The 19,201-nt window shown below is 39.5% G+C and overlaps 1 protein-coding gene across 1 annotated transcript in view; it reads left to right on the top strand.

Moving 5' to 3' along the window:
* ADCY7 (adenylate cyclase 7) overlaps positions 1 to 19,201 on the top strand; it is a 45,690-nt gene that overhangs the window by 15,494 nt on the left and 10,995 nt on the right. Inside the window, exons 5-18 of the mRNA XM_041458926.1 lie at positions 1,433 to 1,594; positions 2,365 to 2,514; positions 4,763 to 4,911; positions 5,232 to 5,343; positions 7,672 to 7,799; positions 8,013 to 8,171; positions 11,534 to 11,666; positions 12,913 to 13,098; positions 13,997 to 14,040; positions 14,672 to 14,752; positions 15,641 to 15,713; positions 16,524 to 16,621; positions 17,246 to 17,330; positions 18,910 to 19,047. Coding sequence (XP_041314860.1) covers positions 1,433 to 1,594; positions 2,365 to 2,514; positions 4,763 to 4,911; positions 5,232 to 5,343; positions 7,672 to 7,799; positions 8,013 to 8,171; positions 11,534 to 11,666; positions 12,913 to 13,098; positions 13,997 to 14,040; positions 14,672 to 14,752; positions 15,641 to 15,713; positions 16,524 to 16,621; positions 17,246 to 17,330; positions 18,910 to 19,047 — 1,698 coding nt within the window. The remainder of the gene's footprint in view (positions 1 to 1,432; positions 1,595 to 2,364; positions 2,515 to 4,762; positions 4,912 to 5,231; positions 5,344 to 7,671; positions 7,800 to 8,012; positions 8,172 to 11,533; positions 11,667 to 12,912; positions 13,099 to 13,996; positions 14,041 to 14,671; positions 14,753 to 15,640; positions 15,714 to 16,523; positions 16,622 to 17,245; positions 17,331 to 18,909; positions 19,048 to 19,201) is intronic.

Raw genomic sequence — 19,201 nt, 5'->3', positions numbered from 1 at the left:
GCCCCTTCCCTTTATTTGAATAAAGAAAGATATAAATTATCAGTTAAACAACCAAAATCTCATTTGCATTATGGCCTGGATCCAGCACTGTACATTTAGAGTTGCTGCTCAGTATTTTTTAGCCTGAGGAAGTGCCTATTCCCTTAGAAACACCCCCCAGATGTATTGTTGTTCTTAACTATAAATACAAATATGTAACAAAGTAAGATTTGGTTTTGCTGCTTTCAGTGCTGCAAGCCAATGTGGTGTTGTCATGTGGTAATAATTCATTCATATTGATTTTAAGTCTAAAATATAAGGATGCCCTGCTCTGAAAGTGAATAGATTTATTTCAGACTTTCACCTTAATTTATGAATTTATCACTAATTAAAGCTACTGTTTAAATGCAGGTATGGCCTTTGCTTGTCCATCCTTTGTGCTTATAAAACTGTCACACAACATTCAGAACATTGTGAGATGGGGGTTGAAAATAAGGCAGAAAAAATGTTTTTACTTCAGCTAAAGCAGTAAGATATACATGGAAAAATATTTTCATTGAATGAAAACTTTTATTTACCTGTTTGTCTGATTATTGCTGTCTCAGTCAAACTGTCTATTCTGGGAATATATTGAAGGGCAGACTGGACCTTGAGACTTCCTTGAAGGAAACTCTGGTCTGGAATGGCACAATTTAGTTGCTGTGATGAGATGGAGCTGAGCCAGGAATGCTGCAATATATTCCTCTGATCAGGGCTGTTAGTTTCCCTATATATATATATGTATATATATATATATAAGCTGACAATTTCCATCTATATATAAGCTGACAATTGTAACAAGTCTATAAATATGAATTTAAGTTTTACAAACCTTCCAACTGATCTGGAGCAGTTCAGTTCTGCATTTTATAATATGTGTGCAGCTAAATGTGTGGTTAGTGGTAATAAAGGTTATTCTCCTGTGGGAGGACCAGGAAGTATTAGTTGGATTTTTGGTTTTTATCAAGCACGAAGCAAACATACACATGTGACTGGGTGATGTTAAAATTAGAAAAATATCTTCCAACAGGTGAGAAATCTGATTCTATTCAGTATTGCTGGCCTTGCAACACACTGTTCCTGATGTGTGGGTACAAAGTGCACCCAAAGCGCATCTCTAGCTGTAAAGGATAAGTTCAGGATAAAGGGCAAGGACAAGTGAAAAAATTATAGGTGATATGTCACATTAACCCATCTTGTCTATGAACCTGTAGCTGTTATTCCCTCAAAACTCTTAGAACTACCACTGTTCTTATGGTTTTAACTGTTAATTTTGAAACATCAGTATCTAATTGTTCAGCCTGAAATTGAGTAAGAATCCTACTGCTTTGCTCCTGTTTCTGTAGTGATTTTGGCATTTACCTAATAACACGCATGTGTGATTATTTTTTATTTTTTCTTTTTCTTTCCAAAGGTGCCATTCTTTCTGTTCGTAATCTTCACAGTTTATACCATGCTACCCTTTGGGATGAGAGGTGCTGTCATAATTAGTGTTGTTTCTGCTCTCTCCCATATTGTTGTTTTAACTGTGGTAAGTGTGACTTCTCAAGGAAATAAGGAACCCATTCCATTTCAGGTAAGGAAATAACTTGGTTACATAATGAAATACTCTAGTCAAGATACCCTTTGCTTTTGGCATAACTATTCCATTAAGAAAAGTTTCATTGATGTTTCAAGTTTGTGCATTAGGAGCTTTGGCCCAAAAACCCTTGGTCTCTTTTTAAAATTGCAAATTTTTAGATCTATAGTGCAATTTTGTTTTTCTGACCTAAGTGGAAAAAGCAGGGTTCTTTAAATTAATTTTTAAACTAAGCTGTTAAAAATATGCCTAGCTTAGTCACAGTCACTCTTCCCAACCTGTGCTCCTTCAGGTGGGTCCACCTGCCTTCATCAGGCACTGCCCACAGGGTGGATCAAAAGGGCCCAGGCTGCCCTGGGCTGTCAGAGGGGCTGGGAGTGCAGCCTGGGAGTCCAGGGCTCCCAGCCCTCATTAACAGGGTGTGTTCACAGCAGCACCCCAGCTCAGTCCGCGCAGGCGTGTGCCAGGCTCCACACAGCTGCTGGTGCAGGAGTTTGTGCACTGGTTTGCCACAAACCAAACACTGGTGCCTGCAAATAAATGTTAAATGATAGCATAGTGTTTTCTGTTTCATTATTGTGACTGTGAAAGTCGGATTGCATCTGCCAGGTCCATCCTGGATAACAGCAGCAATGATTTGTTACGAGATGGGGTAAGAGGAAATGAGACATGGTCTGGGATTTACTGTGTTTTATGGGACTAATATGTGTGTTAGTGAAGTATCAATGATTGCCCTGCAGTAGGTAAATATTTTTCTTCTTGTGCAGCTCCTTGCCAATGCTGTAATTTTCCTTTGTGGCAACTTCATGGGTGCATTTCACAAACGCCAAATGCAGGTTGCTTCGTGGGATTTGTACAGATACACCTTAAAGTGCATTCAGGTCCGAATGAAACTGAAGATTGAGAAGAGGCAGCAAGTGAGTGAGCTACTTCTTGTTACAAATTGCTTGTTTTCATTGCCAAAGTCTGCATGAATTCATAAGGTTGGTGACTAATCCATGTTGAAAGGCTTGGTCCAGTCTTTGAGATACCCTCCTAGTGTCAAAAATAAAAGTTGTGCCATTTGTAACAAAAGGAGGAAGTTAAAGGGAGGAAGCTGCTTTCTGGGGCTTGTCTACATGAAAATCACAGTATTTGTAACAGGAATGTAATTGCCAGTAATTTTTAGTTCCTTTTTTCCTAGAATAAACTGTTCCTGAGACTGACCTAAGATAACTTAAGAGAACATACCCTTAATGCCCTGAAATTTCTTGTAAGGTAATTTTAGCAGTCAGTTTTATAGTTCCCTTGGTCACATTTTTTTGCATTGAATTCTAAGGTATTATTTGCTCTTGTATTTTATTGTCTCACCAACTGTTTTTCCTTTGCTAGAAGGAGAAAATGGGATGTGAAGGAAAAAAAAATGTAATAGATTAAAATATTTATTTCCATAAACTCCAGTGGTATTCAAATAACAAAAAAGCATGGGTTTCTTACTGAGGAAGGTTTGTAGAGAGATACCAGAGCTGAAACTGGGGCACCTTTCCTGTATAAATAGGGTTAAGAAGTGCTCTACAAGGCTGATGTGTATCGTGTTCTCTGCCCACCAGTTATTAGATAAAAAAGAAGGGGCTGAAAAGTGACTGACCTGATCAAACTGGGAAGAAGAAAATGCCATACTGCTAGTGCGATCTGTTCTCTGATGCTAATCTTGTGAGATGAGATGACAAATCTGCATGAGAGCCCTGCCACAATTTCCCCACGCAGCCACCAGGGAAGCCTCTGATCTCCTTACGCAGGCAGTGTGCTCCCATTTCCTGGGCAATGTGCTCACTTCCATGGGTGTTCAGGATTTTGGTTTGGGGATTGTTTTGTTTTTTAATGGTTGCTTGTTTGAAGTGTAAATGCACTTAAGTCTATGGAGGGCTTTCTTTTCATCCGTGTTGCAATTTGTCAGGTAATTCTGAGTATCCTTTCTGCCTCCCACTTCTCTGTGAAAAAGATGTGAGAGCTGCAGTTCAGGGTTCCTCTCTGCTTCCTTGAAACATGCATGATGTGTCAGCCTCACAAAGGCCCTGTTACATTCCCTGGGATTCGCCTTCAGTTTAAGTTCTTTCCCAGGGATGACTCTCCTAGTACCAAAACAGTAGGTGAGGCATGGGAGGTGTTTCTAGTTCTGGGATCAGTCTCAAGTTAAACTGCAGCCCACACCTTGCACAGACAAGTACTTGGTGCTCAAGGACTGTCTCTTCCCACTGTGATCCCATGGTATCTCTTCCTGGGGGCAGAATAACCCTGGCAGCTCGCCGCTGCCTGCACATGGCTGCGTTGGGTAGCCAGGGAAAGGGGACAAGGACTTGGTCCCAGGGGACAGCATTTAGTGTTTGACTTGGCTGCACAATGTGTTAATCTTGCTGTTGATGTCGTCTGAAAGAGTTCCTGCTTGTAGCTGCTCCACACAACGTTTCCTCTTCCATCTCTGCAGTAGGAGAGCCCTTCCTCACTCAAAGTATTTTTTGTCATCCTCTTCTGCCCAGCAACTTACCAGGGTCTTCTTTGAAGAATGGGCTTTTGAGTGAGAACAGTGTAAAACGGTGCCCTGAATGCTCAAACAATGGGAGTGGGTTTGGAGCAGTCTGTTTGTCTTTCTCGTTCAGTTGAAAAGGCTTCATTGCAGTGGCATTGCTTCAGGTTGGCTGTAGCAGCACGCAGCTGACACTTTTGTATCTGTTGCTGCTTTTCCAGTATTTGAGAATTTGCAAATATTTTTAATACTGAACAGATTGTTAGGTACAAAACATAAGCCTTTACAGAGGCTTTATCAGACAGTGCCAACATAATACTGACATCAGGGGACAAAATAAAATGCAATTTATCCAGAAAATGTAGTACTGAATACTGACATTTTTTGTGTATGTTTGTTTCACGGTTACAATGGAATGTCACACCTAGGCCACAAGTAACAAAAGAAAAAATATACAACATAATTGTGAAATCAATAATTTGGAGAACAGCAATGTAAAATTGTTTTCTAGAAAACCTGATGTGCATGACTCAAAAACTGTTTGAATAAAGGAATTTTTGTTTTGGTTTTTTTTTATGCCTTCTTACAGTCAGTAGAATTCTGCTGTTTCAGACTTACTGTGTTAATAATTTTGCACAATTATTCCTCCCCCCACTTTTTAGGAAAATTTGCTTTTATCCATCCTGCCTGCTCATATCTCTATGGAAATGAAGCTGGCAATCATTGAGCGACTGAAGGAAACTAATGACAACAGGCAGATGCATGACAATAACTTCCACAGCCTATATGTAAAAAGGCATCAAAATGTTAGGTAAGTGGAAGCCCTAGAAATAATTGTATTGTTACACACTTCCGATTCTTATCAATACGTATGTCCTGGTGAAATTAAAATTTGAAGGCAAACTTTGAGGCTGAGGTGAGCTTCTTTCCTGCTATGGGAAGATAACGTGTGTTGCACTGGTGTGCTGTCTTTTAAATCAGGGGAGATACTTGAACCTTTTTTGTTGGAGTTCTTTCCCAAAGAGGAGAGAGGTGTTTTCTGTTAAAAGCATTTCAGTAGTTATGCTGACTGTGGAATTGATGTATCTTCATATTTCACTTTCCTTGCTTTTTCCTTTTGCTCTTGTCTAGCATTCTTTATGCAGACATCGTAGGATTCACTCGCCTTGCCAGTGACTGCTCTCCTAAGGAACTTGTAGTGATGCTGAATGAACTCTTTGGAAAGTTTGATCAGATTGCAAAGGTGGGTTTACAGTTTGTGCTGTAGGATAAAGGCCTTTGGAAAAAGTTTTTTGCACAACAGGATAGCGGGATGTTAGCCCTCAAGTCAGGAAGGCAAGACTGCTTTTGCTTTAAAGCTAACTGGCAAAATAAGATTAAAACAAAATGTAAATCAAAAATGGGAAATATTGCAAGTTGCTACTGTAATTCCAGTTCTTGGGTGTGGAGGTTTATCTGTATCATTTAGGAAATTGTCTGATGGTGGTAAGTGATTGCAGCAGGGCTGTGGGAGGTTTTGTGTACAAACTCCACCGAGGAGCTTTGCTGTGTTCAGCTCGAAGGTTTGACTCCACAAATGGAGAACTCTCAGACACACATTTAAATTCATAAATTCAGAGGCGTCAGGCAAAGAGTTCTTTAGCTGAGGAGTGAACTAAAGAAAGCTTCCTGTTACTAATGGCTACTTAAAAAGAAGTGTAAAACTGGGGAGTAACTGCTTAAAATGGTCCCTATTAAGGCATACCCTCAATACTGACCCCTCAGCCTGGCAGGAATTGTTACCACTTCCAGGTGCTGCTTGAGGTTAATTTTTTGCAGCAGTAATCACGAACTCAGATTTTTATTTCTCACATTACAGGGGCTGTATCACCTACATGTTTGTGTGTTGTGTTTGTGAAATCCTAAAAATTTGTCAGAAAAAGTTGGAAACTCTAAAATCATTAATGTAGCAGAGGAGTGAAATTGCTGTAATTAAACCCTTGTGGATATCATTGAATAAATTCTTAAATATACCACTGATTAAAACCTGACTAAGATGCTAAAAATATTTTTGACTACATGGCATTGAAATATCGTAGTTTCATGGCATGACTAATTTTTGCATTTATCTGAATTCAGTTGTTAAGTGTTTAGGTACTGACAAATAAGTTATACTATATCTATTGCAATTGTATTGTTGTGAAGCAGCTATAAAGACAGAGTAAGTTATGTCATCTTAATTGCCAAATGGCAAAATTTCTTTTAATGGTGAAGTAGAAGCTGATGTTAAACACATTTGGTAAGGTTTTGTAACTGTTTTGCAGATACAAAAATAGGAAAATCTAGATCTTGAGTGATGAGTTTTAATTTCTCACTTATGCAAATTGCACTGAAATGTCTGGATTAGTGAGTCAAGGTCTTTTGCAACTCTGTGGTTGAGCTGTGAGAAGAGGTTCCTGCTTTTTGTGCTATTTTTGTTCTGCCAGGGAGTATGGTCATCTTTTCCATAATGTACAAATATTGCAAGCTCCAGTTTACCTAATAAAAACTGATGGCTAAGCTGGACACTGAGCTGGATGCTGAAGTGCAGCGGCTCTAATCCAGGGCTGGTTTTCCCTGCTGATCCCTCTGAGCTTGTCACTTGTGGCACTGCTCAGAACACACTGGGATGGATTAAGATGTGGAGAAAGATGGATGTTCCCTAAAGGCTTTAACTGATGAGGGAGAACAGCTCAGTTTGGGAAATTGCCACATATTTGGGCTGATTTTGGAGTTGATTTAGGAGCTGTGTTCCCACAGCAGGTAGTGTTGAACAGCTGGAGCTATTGGCTGGCCCAAATTAAGCCATCTCTGCTCATCAGTCAAACATTACACAGCCTTGCAGAATTAGCCTGGGCTTGCTTGCAACCTTTGCAGTTAAAATTCTTCAGTAAAGTGTTCACAAAAGACAGTATCAGGGACTTTTTGCTCTCTCCTGCCAGTCATTGGCAGCAGTATCCTCTGTTGCACAGTTAGGAAAAATTTTTTTTGCTACCATTTAGTATTGTGGGTTTTTTATTAGCAATAGCAAACTGTAGTGTGTGCCAGCTTCCTCTTCAGTCATGTTTGAAATAACGAAAACAAACCCATTCTGCATCTGCACAACTACCAGGTTGGGCATCTGAATTTCTAAGTTTTCTCTCAGTACTGGGATGTTTTCTGACACCTCACACTGTTACTTATGAGGCTGCCGTATAAAAATAGAGGAAAACTGCCCATAATTCAGATGAAGATTAAAAGATAGATAAGTAGATTTCATCTTTTAGATGGTAAATTCTGTGACGGTTTTATTTATAGTTTTTTCGATTTCATACAGTTCCAAGAAAAAGGAGAGAAACTAACAAGATAGTGTTTTTTCAGAAATGCTTAAAGTGGTCATTTTTGTTCTCTCCAGTGAGCAACGTCCAGACATTCAGATGTGGGGCAGAAGAAGTAAGCTTTGTTTCGACAAGGACTGAACAAAGCCTGACTTTCTCACACCAGAACCTTTGGAGCTGCTAGCCTACTTGCAGTTAATTTTTTCCTGTTAAAAATGTTTGGTGTAATTTTGCAGGAGAATGAATGCATGAGAATAAAAATCCTGGGAGACTGTTACTACTGTGTGTCCGGCCTGCCTGTGTCCTTACCAGTTCATGCCAGGAACTGTGTTAAAATGGGGCTTGACATGTGTGAAGCAATAAAGTAAGTGTTACACAGAAGGCTGTTTAAAATATAGATACTGTGTAGATACTAAGATTTGAGCTATTGAATTAAGTAATTAGTTTTCTTGTCAACATTCAAAGTGTATTTATTAGCTGTACTTGCTTAGTTCTGATCATAAGTTTTGCACCAAGTGTATGATGAGACAGGAGGAGACAAAATGACAAGTCTGCTCTAATCTCTGATGCTCCCCAGGCAGGTGAGAGAAGCCACGGGCGTGGACATCAACATGAGGGTTGGGATCCACTCCGGGAACGTGCTGTGCGGGGTGATTGGCCTCAGGAAGTGGCAGTACGACGTGTGGTCACACGACGTGTCCCTGGCCAACCGCATGGAGTCCGCCGGAGTGCCGGGGTGAGCCAGCGCCATCCGTGCGGGGCCGAGCCAGGCTGGCATGGCCCGGGGTCTGTCGCTGTGCTGCGACACATGTCCTCACCTGGGGTGGTGGAAATAAGACAGATTTCCACCACTGTGTACTTAGCAGAGCTGTAAAATGCTCGTATTTTCTGATTGCATTTTCGATGAGCTATAAAATTCTATTCTTAGGCAAGAGACGGCTTCTTGACCTTCCCTTCATGGGAGAAACATGTGCGTTATGTTGACTTAGTTAATCCATGCTGTACACAGGGATAATTCTACGTTTGTGAGTTTAGTTAGAGAACAGTTGTGCTCCTTAAGTCAACAAGGCCAACCTGTCTTTACTCAGTGTTTCTGCTAATGCATTGATCAGCTCCACTTGATTTATATCAGCTCTATATTCACAACCCCCAGCACTCAAACCCCACAAGCAGCTCAGAAATTAAAATGCATCCTGATGGGGAGTATTCCAGCAAAGAGAGTCTGGAGCTGTTGTTTGTTGTGCATTTGCCATGGGCAAAAGGAAGGGAAGGGAGTGGTGCTGGATTGGAGGATTGAGGCTGAGCAGGAATATAACTCGCCATGTGCTGCTCAGTGATACAAGCATTGAGGCTGAGCTTGGTTTCTTGTAGCCTTTTTAAGACACTCGTTGAACAGAACAAATATAAATGTTTTGCAAAAACACCAACATTTGCATTTTCCTTGTTTAGGAAAGTATACTATTTTCCTGTGTTCCAAGTTAAATTTAAGGATTAGAATTCATCTAAGAAACTCTCTTTTTTTTTTCTTTCCTATTTTGGTAGTTCGCACTAAAAAGGCTGTTATAAGACTTTATTTTTTCATTTCCAAATCAGACCTTTTTTTTTTTTTTTTGGTGTCATGGTAGTCTGTACCAATTGGTTTCTTTCAGTAAGTGTGCAGTGTTTCAAACCAGTGACACGCGGGGCATGAAAAGCTATAGCTTTTCTTATTATTTCTGTACCTCAGACAGCTTTTAGATATATGCTTGTAACTTAAAAATTAAAGTGATTTATCGTGATAGGGGGTTATGAATATCAAAATACTTTTTTGCATTGGTGCCTGAAACAGAAAGAAAACTTCTCAGAGCTTGGTTAACAGCTACACCACCAGCCAGGCTGAAGGGTTTAGTGTGTTGATTCAGCATGATTAAACAAGAATACAGAGTTGTAAAGTTTCTTTTGTTGGTAAAACAAACAGCATGACAAAACCACACTTTGTTAGTCACGTTTAGGACCTTTGCCTAATCTTGAAAACTGTGATTATTCCTGTATGGCTGTCAGGTTTAGAGTTGATAAGCTGGTGAGGAATTAAGCTGGTTTAGTCTGTCATGCTGATCTGGAAACATTTTTCTTATTACTTCCTCTAGGTATAACTGTGTAGTGCTCACTCATCTTGCGTTTCAAAAGTGGCCAGAGGAAACATCTTCCGCTTGTGGAAGACTGAGCCTGACAGGGTGGAAGGGGTATTATTAACTATGCAAACGTTACGTTGTATTTTTTCTCCTGCTCTGCAAGCAATTATTTGTTGGGGATTCCTCACTCCAATGTTAGCTATTCCTGCTTCTTTGGAAGCAGTTCTGTCATTAGGAGCCAGCCAGAGGTTTTGTTTAAAATAGGAAGCATATCTATTCTGAGTTTCTGTAAATGAAGGAATTCTAAAGACTTTTGAAGGGATGCAGGAAAACTTCTAGCTTTTGAAGTATTTTCTGTCCAGTGTCAGAGTAACCTTGTTCATCTTCCTTGTGTTTCTAAAAATTACTTACATTCGTAACGGCATAATACGTTGCTAAAGCGGAAAGGAGTAGCATAAAACTAAAAACGCATTTATGACCAGTTCTGTCTGATTGTAAATGCCTGAAAGCTCAGCACGTGTTATTCTGCTGTCTGCATAGGAAACTGGGCACAGTGTGCTGGGTGTTCTGTCCTGGCCTGGCAAGAGCAGCAGTGCGTGCTCCAGCTTGCCTGGGAGAGCAGCTCTTGGTTGTGTGCTTATCCTGGAATCCAGGGAGCAATTAGTAACTGCTGAGAGATCACTGGCATCTAACTGGAAGAGAAGTTTGCAGTAAGATCAGGAATGTCCTACGAAGTGTGTGATTTGAGGGAGAGGAAGCTTGGAAAAATGCAAAATGGTGGGTAGTGAACAGCCCCAGTCTCTGTGGAAGAAAATTATTCTCTAGAGCAAACTTTAAAATTTCAGATTTGAAGGTTCACCTTAATTGCAAAAGTGTATAGTCAAGGTAACAATTAAACTTTTTTTGAGAAAATTACCAGTACACAGGTAAAAGCAGGCACCCTCTGCAATTCAGCTGTTACTGTTGGCTTGAAAAGTACTGAGGAAGTTTTTATTCTTCCTTCTTAGAAGCTACAGCCAGTAGTTTTCAGGTCTTGGACACATTACCTTCATGCAAACCTATGTCCAGCTTTAGGAAGGAGGGGCTGGATGGAGCTGTGATTCCCTTGCTCTCTCTAGTTAGGCAGCAGTGCTGCACACTGCCAGTTTCCATTCTGGAATTGTGCATTTCCCAGCCCTGAGCTAATGGATTGTAGGACAGTGTCTAACCCCTCTGTGCCAAAGAAAAGTGAGAAAAGCATGGGAAGATGAACAATGAAAAAGTAGAACTTAAGAAATGCTATTTTATGAACTCCCTCCAATTCTCAATAAATTGTTGAGAAATTATATGGAAAGATATTACTCATAACTTATGTGGAAATACATGATTTAAGATACTGAGTGAAATGACATTTAAGGGGAAGTGTGAATAGGTACAGAAAAATACTGGCTGCTCTCCTCAGAAGTGCATTGCTGTTGTTGCTGTGTTGCCTTTTCCTCGGATTGTTTCAGTCAGAAAAGGCAGATTTTCAGAATTCTCCTCAGAGTTAACAAAAAAACCTTCCCCAGCTTTCTTTTCCTAGACTTTGTGTCTCCCCCCACCCTCACGCATTTCTAGCACAAAGCAGCCCTTGCTTGGGTTTTGTTCATGAGTTTTCCCTGCAGCTCTCCCAACCTGCCTGTGAGCCTGCCTGTCTCGTGAGTCATCAGATTTCCTTTGATCACATTTCTTATTGTTTCATTTACTTTCCTGCTCATTCCAATTCAATTTTATACCAATACTATCTCATTACGGGAAGTGTTTTTTAGGACACTTGCTATGAATGATGTACTATAGTAAGAGATTGCAAATATAATTTTAAGCACTGGCAGGATTTTTCAGTTGGCTGCCAAAGCAGGGGGTGTCTGAAAAGCAGAAATGTCAGCAGTGGTCATTGAAATGTAAATGAAATGCTTAATGTGACCTTTCTGTGAGTGTTTGGGTCTCTTGTTCTTTCTCCTGTTCTCAGCCGTGTGCACATCACTGAAGCAACATTAAATCACCTAGGCAAAGCTTATGAAGTGGAAGAAGGGAATGGACACCTGAGGGATCCTTACCTTGAATCCATGAATATCAAAACCTACTTAGTGGTCGATCCAAGGGTATGTATTTGTTTTTAAACATGTATATTTATTCAAGTGTATACACACAAGTACATAGGTTTCTGTGGTGCATAGAGCTTTTTCATTCAGGAACAGAATTAGAGCATGGTGTGAGTCCCCTGAGTAGCTTGGATTTGGGAGTTCAGATCTGAAAGCACATCCTGCTTTTTTATGACATGCCTATTACATTGAAGGTAATAGGTGTTATGCTGAAACCTCTTATGTGACCCACTTAGAGTAAAAACACATATTTGACTAGGTATTTTTATGAATTGTCTCAAAAACCCAGGTCAAAAGATGAGGATGGAGGAATGAAAGAATACCTGTACTATGTGGTCACTTCCACACAAAATATTCCTTGTAAAATAACATCAGACATCTTCCTCACTATCTGAAAATAAAGATTTACCTTCTATTCAGGGTGTGAATTTAGCAACTGTGGGTTGCTCCTTTAGAGCTTGGTAACTACAAACACCTGGAGTATTGCTATTTTGAATTGGCTTGTGGTTGATGAGTAACATGTTTCAAATGAAAAAAGAATGCAGATGAGAAACTTCTTTCCTTCCTGATCTCTACAGGAAGGAACAGCATAGAGCCACTTTTAATTAGCAAGAACTCCCACCCAGCACATATTTTCAGAATGAGGACCTATGTCTATTAAAATGGTCTCTGTTCCCTTGAAGATACTTGTGAAATGTTAGCGTTATCAGTCATTGATGTCTTGGTTTATTCTGTAGTTTTAGCTTCCCTGTAGTTCTGCAAGGGTATTGCTGTCCACACTGTGTCTGTACTGCCTGGCTCAGCACCTGTGACACAGAGATATAATCTAATGTGGAGTCTGTAATTTGTGGGATCTTCTAACCACTGTTTTGATACACCCCAGCTCAGGAGTTTGGCACCTTTTTCCCTGCTGTAGTGCTGACTGCAAGGGAACTCTATCTGTTCATAGATCCTGTGAGCCCTTGCGTCACTGTACATAAACCTGGACGTTTGACTGTTGCAGTGTTGCAAGCCAAGTCTGGTAAAGGCAACTGAAGCAATTAATTGTGTGTGCTGTGATTTGCTTTAGCTCACCTTAATTAAATGAGATAAACGAATTGAGGTTGGCTGACATGTTGCTGATGTGTTCAGAGCCCTACAAAACTGCAAGATTTTTGTAGTCTTAAACTACTCAACACACAGAGCTTCGGTATTTTGCAATTTGTCTGAATTTGTTTTGTACGTGAGCGTGTTTTCTTTCTGTTAGTCCAAGCAGTGCCTATCAAACAATCACCTCCCCAAAACCCGAGTGAACGACGGGCTGAAGATGCGCGCGTCCGTGCGGATGACGCGGTACCTGGAGTCCTGGGGAGCGGCGCGGCCCTTCGCGCACCTGAGCCACCGCGAGAGCGTCAGCAGCGACTCCTCGGGCTCGCAGGGCCGCCGGAGGAAGGTCAGTGGGCAGAGGGTCATGGGCAGGCAGGGAGGGCCATGGGCAGCCAGCAGCTGCAAGCTGCTCTGCAGCCTGCACCCTGAAACTCTTCACCTGACTTCAGTGGCTGCACCTCTGCTCTTACCCTTGGTGCTCAGTGCCCGCACAGCTGAGGGGGTGTCGGTGCAACACCTCCTTCTGTCAGACCTTCACCACTCTGACTGCCAATCTCTCTAGCATACTATAATCATGGTATATCCTCACAGCAAAACTATATTTTTCCTATTATTTTTCCATCTTGAAATCCTGTGGTTTTGTAAAAAAACCCACATAGATACATTCAATACTTAATTGAAATGTATAGAAAATAAGTAGTCCCTCTACATGCTCTCTCAGCAACTGGATTTTATCAGTAAAGAATTTTTAAGATCAAGAATTCTTAAGGTTTTTAAGATTTTAAAATCTAAGAAAACTAATTTTTCCTTCCGTCTCCTCTTCCTGAAAGCTGGAAGTAGATGTCCATGCTTTCAGGTGTTGTCCTGGAGCCACAGCTGTAGTAAATTTTAATTTAAGCATCCATCCACCCATTCATTCAGATGTGTGGAATTAGTTTCCAGTCTGCTCGCCTGTGCTGGTGCTTGCTTAGTTATTTTGTTTTGTAGAGAAAAATGAGAGGGAAGATCTGTTTAATTATTTTCTAACAACCTTTTTTTTTTGTCAGTCAGAAAACACTCCTCACTTGTTAAAGAAGCGAAGTTGCTGGAAAGGATTGATTTTTAGAAACATTTGTTTGAGAATGGTTGTTGATTTCTTTTATTTCTGAATAAAAATGGTTTGGGCAGTTTCTTGATGCTTGTATCCCATAGTTGTTTGCTATTCAAAGAGCGTGTAATTTATTCTGAATTCCTATTTTCTTTAGGAAATACCTTTGTGTTCTACTGGGCGCCAGAGAACTTCTGATAGGTTTGTCAAGTACATTTCTGTTTTTTTTGTGCTCCTGCGCTCCTCTTGCAGTTCAGTGTGCTGTAAGGATGTGATCGTTTGGTTGATTAATCACTGTGTGTATGGTAGTCCTGCCTTAGAAAGGTTAAGCTAAATCTTTGGCCTTTGGAAGACTTCTCAGCTCCTGTTTGTTATTGTTAGCAGACTCTAAAAGGAGCTTCTTGTCTTACTCTGTCCCCCCAGTCATTCAGATTGCATTTTGCTTGCTGGGCTGCAGCAGGGTGGCAGGGAATTGGGAAGGTAGAGCCCTAAAGTGGAAAGTTTTGGGTTTGGTTAATGTTATTAATGTTTGCCATTACGATGTGATAAGAATTGTCAGTGGTACCTGTAGCACTGAGTTAAATGAGGAGCTGATTTTCCCTTGTGGAACATTCCCTCAGTTTGTCAAAATGCTGTCTTGAAAAATGCTTGATTTGGGTAACTAGAGAAATGCTTAGTAAAGTGCTCATGGGTGTGTTTTTTAATCAGTTTGGCGCATTCTATTTTAACTTTTGCCTGGAGGCTTGCCCCACTGTGTGCTGAGAAAGTGTACTCTGTACACATTGCATGTTTCTGAATAGCATTTGTCACGCAGACTTCTTTTCATCCTCAGAAATTCATCTCAGAAGGGAAGGATGGAGGAAGATATTTATGATGAAATGATGTCAACCATTGAAGGCCTCAGTTCAACTACGTATGCAGTATTTTAATTTATTCTTCATCTTTTCTTTGAGATTAACCTGCGTTCTCAATTTAAGCCTAGATATAAAATATGTGTATGAAGTTATCAGGATTTTTGTCTTGCCCTTTTTTTGGTCTTTGTTTTTATTTAGTTTCTGTTTTATTTTTTAATTTGAATATGAGAGTGCTACTGCATTTTTTAGCAGGAAGCCAGTGATCAGTCTTGCTGTTCAATGTTTTATTTATTAAAACAAAAAATGTCTTGAGATGGGGTGCTGTCCTGAACAAAAAACTAGATATAAAATCAAAACAGTTTTGTGGGTAATAAAGTTGCTTTAGTGCCTGGTCCACTGAAGGCAAATGGTCTGTCAGGGGTGGGTAATTCCTTTGACAGTGCATTTGCATTTAAAAGCAGACAAACACAGGCAGTGGTGGTGGTTTGGGTTTTCTTTTTTTTTTGGTTTTGTTTTAATTTAAAATACAATACTTAAATTCCTAACAAATTCTTAAAACACTGAATTGAAGAAAAACTCTTTCTTGCGTCTAAATGCTAGGAAGGCTGTACCTCAGGTATTCCTAATAGGAGTCTGATATTATTTAGGGGAAGTTTTTGGAGGCTGTGAGCCTTCTCTAACATCTGCTGTTACACTTTCCTACTCGTCAGCCTTCAGGAAGGTTTGGAGCTGCATTTTTCATGTAGCTGGCAGATGTTGCTGTCTGAGAGTGTTGTTAGATGAGTAAAAACATTGTTTTTACTGCTATGTTCTGCTATGAAACATCAAGACCTTGCAGAAGCATCAGTGTGCTAAGATCCCTGTGGGGCCTCAGGTGCAGGGATTATTTTGTGTCCTGTCCTTGGCCCTGTGTGCTCCTGGTAACCCCTGTCTCTCTCTGGCTGCAGTCCGTGGTGTGGCAGGTCAGATGACTTCTGTGGATTCTCGCTGATCTTTGCCGAGCCTGGTCTTGAAAAAGAGGTTGGTAAGAGCAAAATAATCCTTCCTGGTCTTTGATTTGCTCTTCAGAGCAGTATAAGAATTTTTGAAACTTTGCATTCTGAAACTGGATTCTGGAGGTGACTGCACATCCTAGAGGTTTTTGGTAACTAATGGAAAGCAGATTTCAGGAGTCATTTGAACTGGTCATTCTTCCTTGAGAATCAAAATTCTGAGCTTAAATAAGATTGTCTCTAATCTGTGGTCAAGTTCTTGCCATAAAGGATTTAGTGGGAGTTTGATAATTTTTTAATATAAACTACTTCCCTCTAAAGTAAAAAGATTTAAAGAAGGAAAGGAAAAAAAAATATTTCTATATCCATAATGAAAACACTTTGTTTGCTGTGGCTATTTCATTGTAGATATAATGCTGGTATTTGTTAGGTGCACTGTAGTTTTTCAGTTTGAATAACTGCTGTTAAATTTACTGTGCTGTGGATGTAGTTACTGGTGTGGGTCTGTACATACACTTTAGGTTTACTTCTGTGTATGTCCTTTTTTGATAAGGATTTTGGCCATGGGAATCTGTGGAGAGCTGTTTTACATACTGCCTGGATTTCCCTCTAGGCTGGAAATTTGGAAATTATCCTTTGGCCTGGGCTGTTTTTCTTGAAAGATGTTCAAGTGACTGTTTTTTTTTTTTTTTTGCTGGTGGTCTTCTTTTGTTCTGTTTTAGTATATTTTTAATAATACAGTATAAACTTTTATATATGTGTCATCACAAGACTGTAATGAAAAGAAGAAAAAACACCCCTGAGATGACCCTGATGCTTTATTCTGTCTGTGTTTCAGTATCGCACCATTCCTATTCTGAAACTCAAGAGTTACTTTGCCTGCGCCAGTTTTGTGTTCCTCTGTATATTTGTGATCCAGATGCTTATCATGCCAAAGTAAGTGCTGGTATTTTAATTATTTATAATTCAAATTAACCAACAGCTAAAGTGAAGTGCATGTGGAGGCTCCTTTCAGAACTTTTTGGAGTTCCTGAAGGGTTAAATTTAAGAAATATACATTAATTTACCCCATGATAAAGATTACATTAATATCATTAACATAAGAGCTAACATATTAGAATGAAAATAAAATAAAATATTTCTTTAATATTTTGTTTGCCTAGTACATCCAGGGAGGAGGTCAGTTTTATAAGAACAGTTGGCTGTAAGGACATTGAGCAGTAGGAAAATGGGATTTAGCTGGTTAAACTGTGCTCAGTGATCCTTTTCTGTAGAGCTACAAGGAGGCAACTTTGAGCTGCTAGTCACAGCTCCAAGAAAGCAGATGATGGATAATTCTGAAGTGTATGGCATGTTTGTTTTTCGTGGCTGTTGCAGTGCAGTTTCCATGTGGTTTATGCACAGGGCAGTGGCTCAGGCCATCAGGAGCAGAATCTCAAAGCAGTGATTGTGCAACAGAGCAACCATAACCTGTGTGATGCTATGGTTATTCAGTGCTATTTGAAAAAAAAATCATATTTAAACTTGTTTTTTTAAGTGTTTTTTTTTTCTTCTGTTTAGAACTGCAGAACTGGGAATTTCCTTTGGAGTTGTTGCAGTCATCATCGCGCTTATTTTGTTTGTGTGCTTTGCTGAGAAGTGTCTGGTAAGTTTACTTTTAAAAAACACTTCCTGTTTTCAAAAGTGGATGGATATATTTCAGCAACTTGGTCTGTCTTTTAGGCTCAGGAAATTTTAGTAATTTCAATAGGAGTTACAGGAGCCTTGAACCTCAGATTACCAAAAGATTCCATTGCCTGAAACAGGTTTTCATGTCTGAAAATTCTCAGATTCATAATTATTTAAATAATAATTCAGAATTATTTGAGTACAAGAATAGATGGTTAGGAGGGAGAACATGGGGTTGGTTTTATAAAATGTATTTTTATGTTTGTCATTAATAGTAATTTTGGTTGTAAATACTGTTATTCTCTATGCTGGAAACAATATTGAAATAGGTTGGAACAGAAGATCAGTTTTCATAATAATTTATGAAGTATAATGAAAATTACAAACATATGAATAATTTATTGGCAACAATTTCATGGCTGTTAGAATTCCAAATTCACCATTACATCAATTGGGACACTTTGCACTTGTAGTTCCTTTTTCTTTGCATTATTAAACACATGCAATTAATGTTTAAAAATATATAGTGACAGAGAGAGTCCCTAGTGATGGAGAGTTCAATGATACAGAGTTAAAAAAAAAAAAGTCCTCCTCAGTTCAAGAACTGCCTGGAAGCAGGGTGGGGAGAGGGAAGGGATTTTAGAGAAGGGATTCTGGAATGTTCCTTGCATTCATGAAACCTGCACTGTGCCAGAGTGAGGACGTGCAGCACCCAGTGAGGGGATGGAGCTCTCCAGGGAAAGAGTCTCTTACAGACCACAGTCAAGCTGTGCAAAGGGGAAAGAAAAAAAATAAGAAAAAATTGCACTCAGGACATGGGATAAAGGTTTATGACTCATTTAATTGTATGGTTAGACAGATTTATGGATTTTATGTATGTATGGTATTTATATATATATAAACATGAATTTTTGTATATATACCTGTAGAGAGAGAGAGAGGTGTGTGTGTATGCATTCATGTGTTTTTTCTACGTGTGTAGAAACACAAGGAGAAAACAGAAAATTCCAGGACTGCAGTTGTATGAGACTTGAGTTTTCAGCTTGGGAGTGTTTTGGAGTAGGCAAATAATGGAATAATGCTTGCAGTCATTAAAATTATATGCTTTACTGGATTTTTTCGTCTATAGCAACAACTGGAGGACATGGGGATGGCAAGAATGAGGACTGTCTAGGGTTGGTTTTGATTTATTAATCTAAAAAATGTAGTTCCAAATATATTACAGCTCTATAACTAAAAAAATACAAAATTTTTACTGCATTTTTATTAACTTTTCTCTAGGACTTTCAAACCATAATTCTGCATTTTTAAAGCACGAATTCAGAAAATTTTAGCACCCAACTCCTTTGAAGAAAGGAAGCATTGTTTCTATTTTCAGTTGGGGAAAGGTGTTAGACATTGACTCAGAATGAGGAGATTCAAAGTTCTAAATTAGAATTCCAGTGAAGGCTGTCGACACTCTCCTGCAGAAAAAAGGACAACTTTATATTTAGAAATATTTCTTCCCCTGTATCCAAGTGTTATCTGTTACTGAAACTAATTAATTGTGTTTACAGAAGTGCTGCTCAGAGCAGTGGCCTCTCCTGCGCCGTCTGTGTGCTGTCTCAGAGAAGGTGGAAACAATGCCTTTACTCAGGCTGCCTTTAGCAGTCATCACTATAGCTGCCTTGCTGATTATAGCCATTTTTAACTTGGTAAGTAATCACATTAATTAATGAACTTATTGTAAAACCCACAGTTTAAGTAACTTCCTGCTTCCTTTTCATCAAGTGCCAGTTTTTGCTGCTTTTTCTAATGCCTGACTTACAACACGAGTTGATTTGCACAGGAATAGTGCATGATGTCAAG

The sequence above is a fragment of the Pyrgilauda ruficollis genome, unplaced genomic scaffold (assembly GCF_017590135.1).
Source record: "Pyrgilauda ruficollis isolate IOZ18807 unplaced genomic scaffold, ASM1759013v1 scaffold13, whole genome shotgun sequence".
NCBI classification, from domain to species: Eukaryota; Metazoa; Chordata; class Aves; order Passeriformes; family Passeridae; genus Pyrgilauda; species Pyrgilauda ruficollis.
Note: the sequence above shows the minus strand (reverse complement) of the source record. Positions and strands in the feature narration are given on the sequence as shown.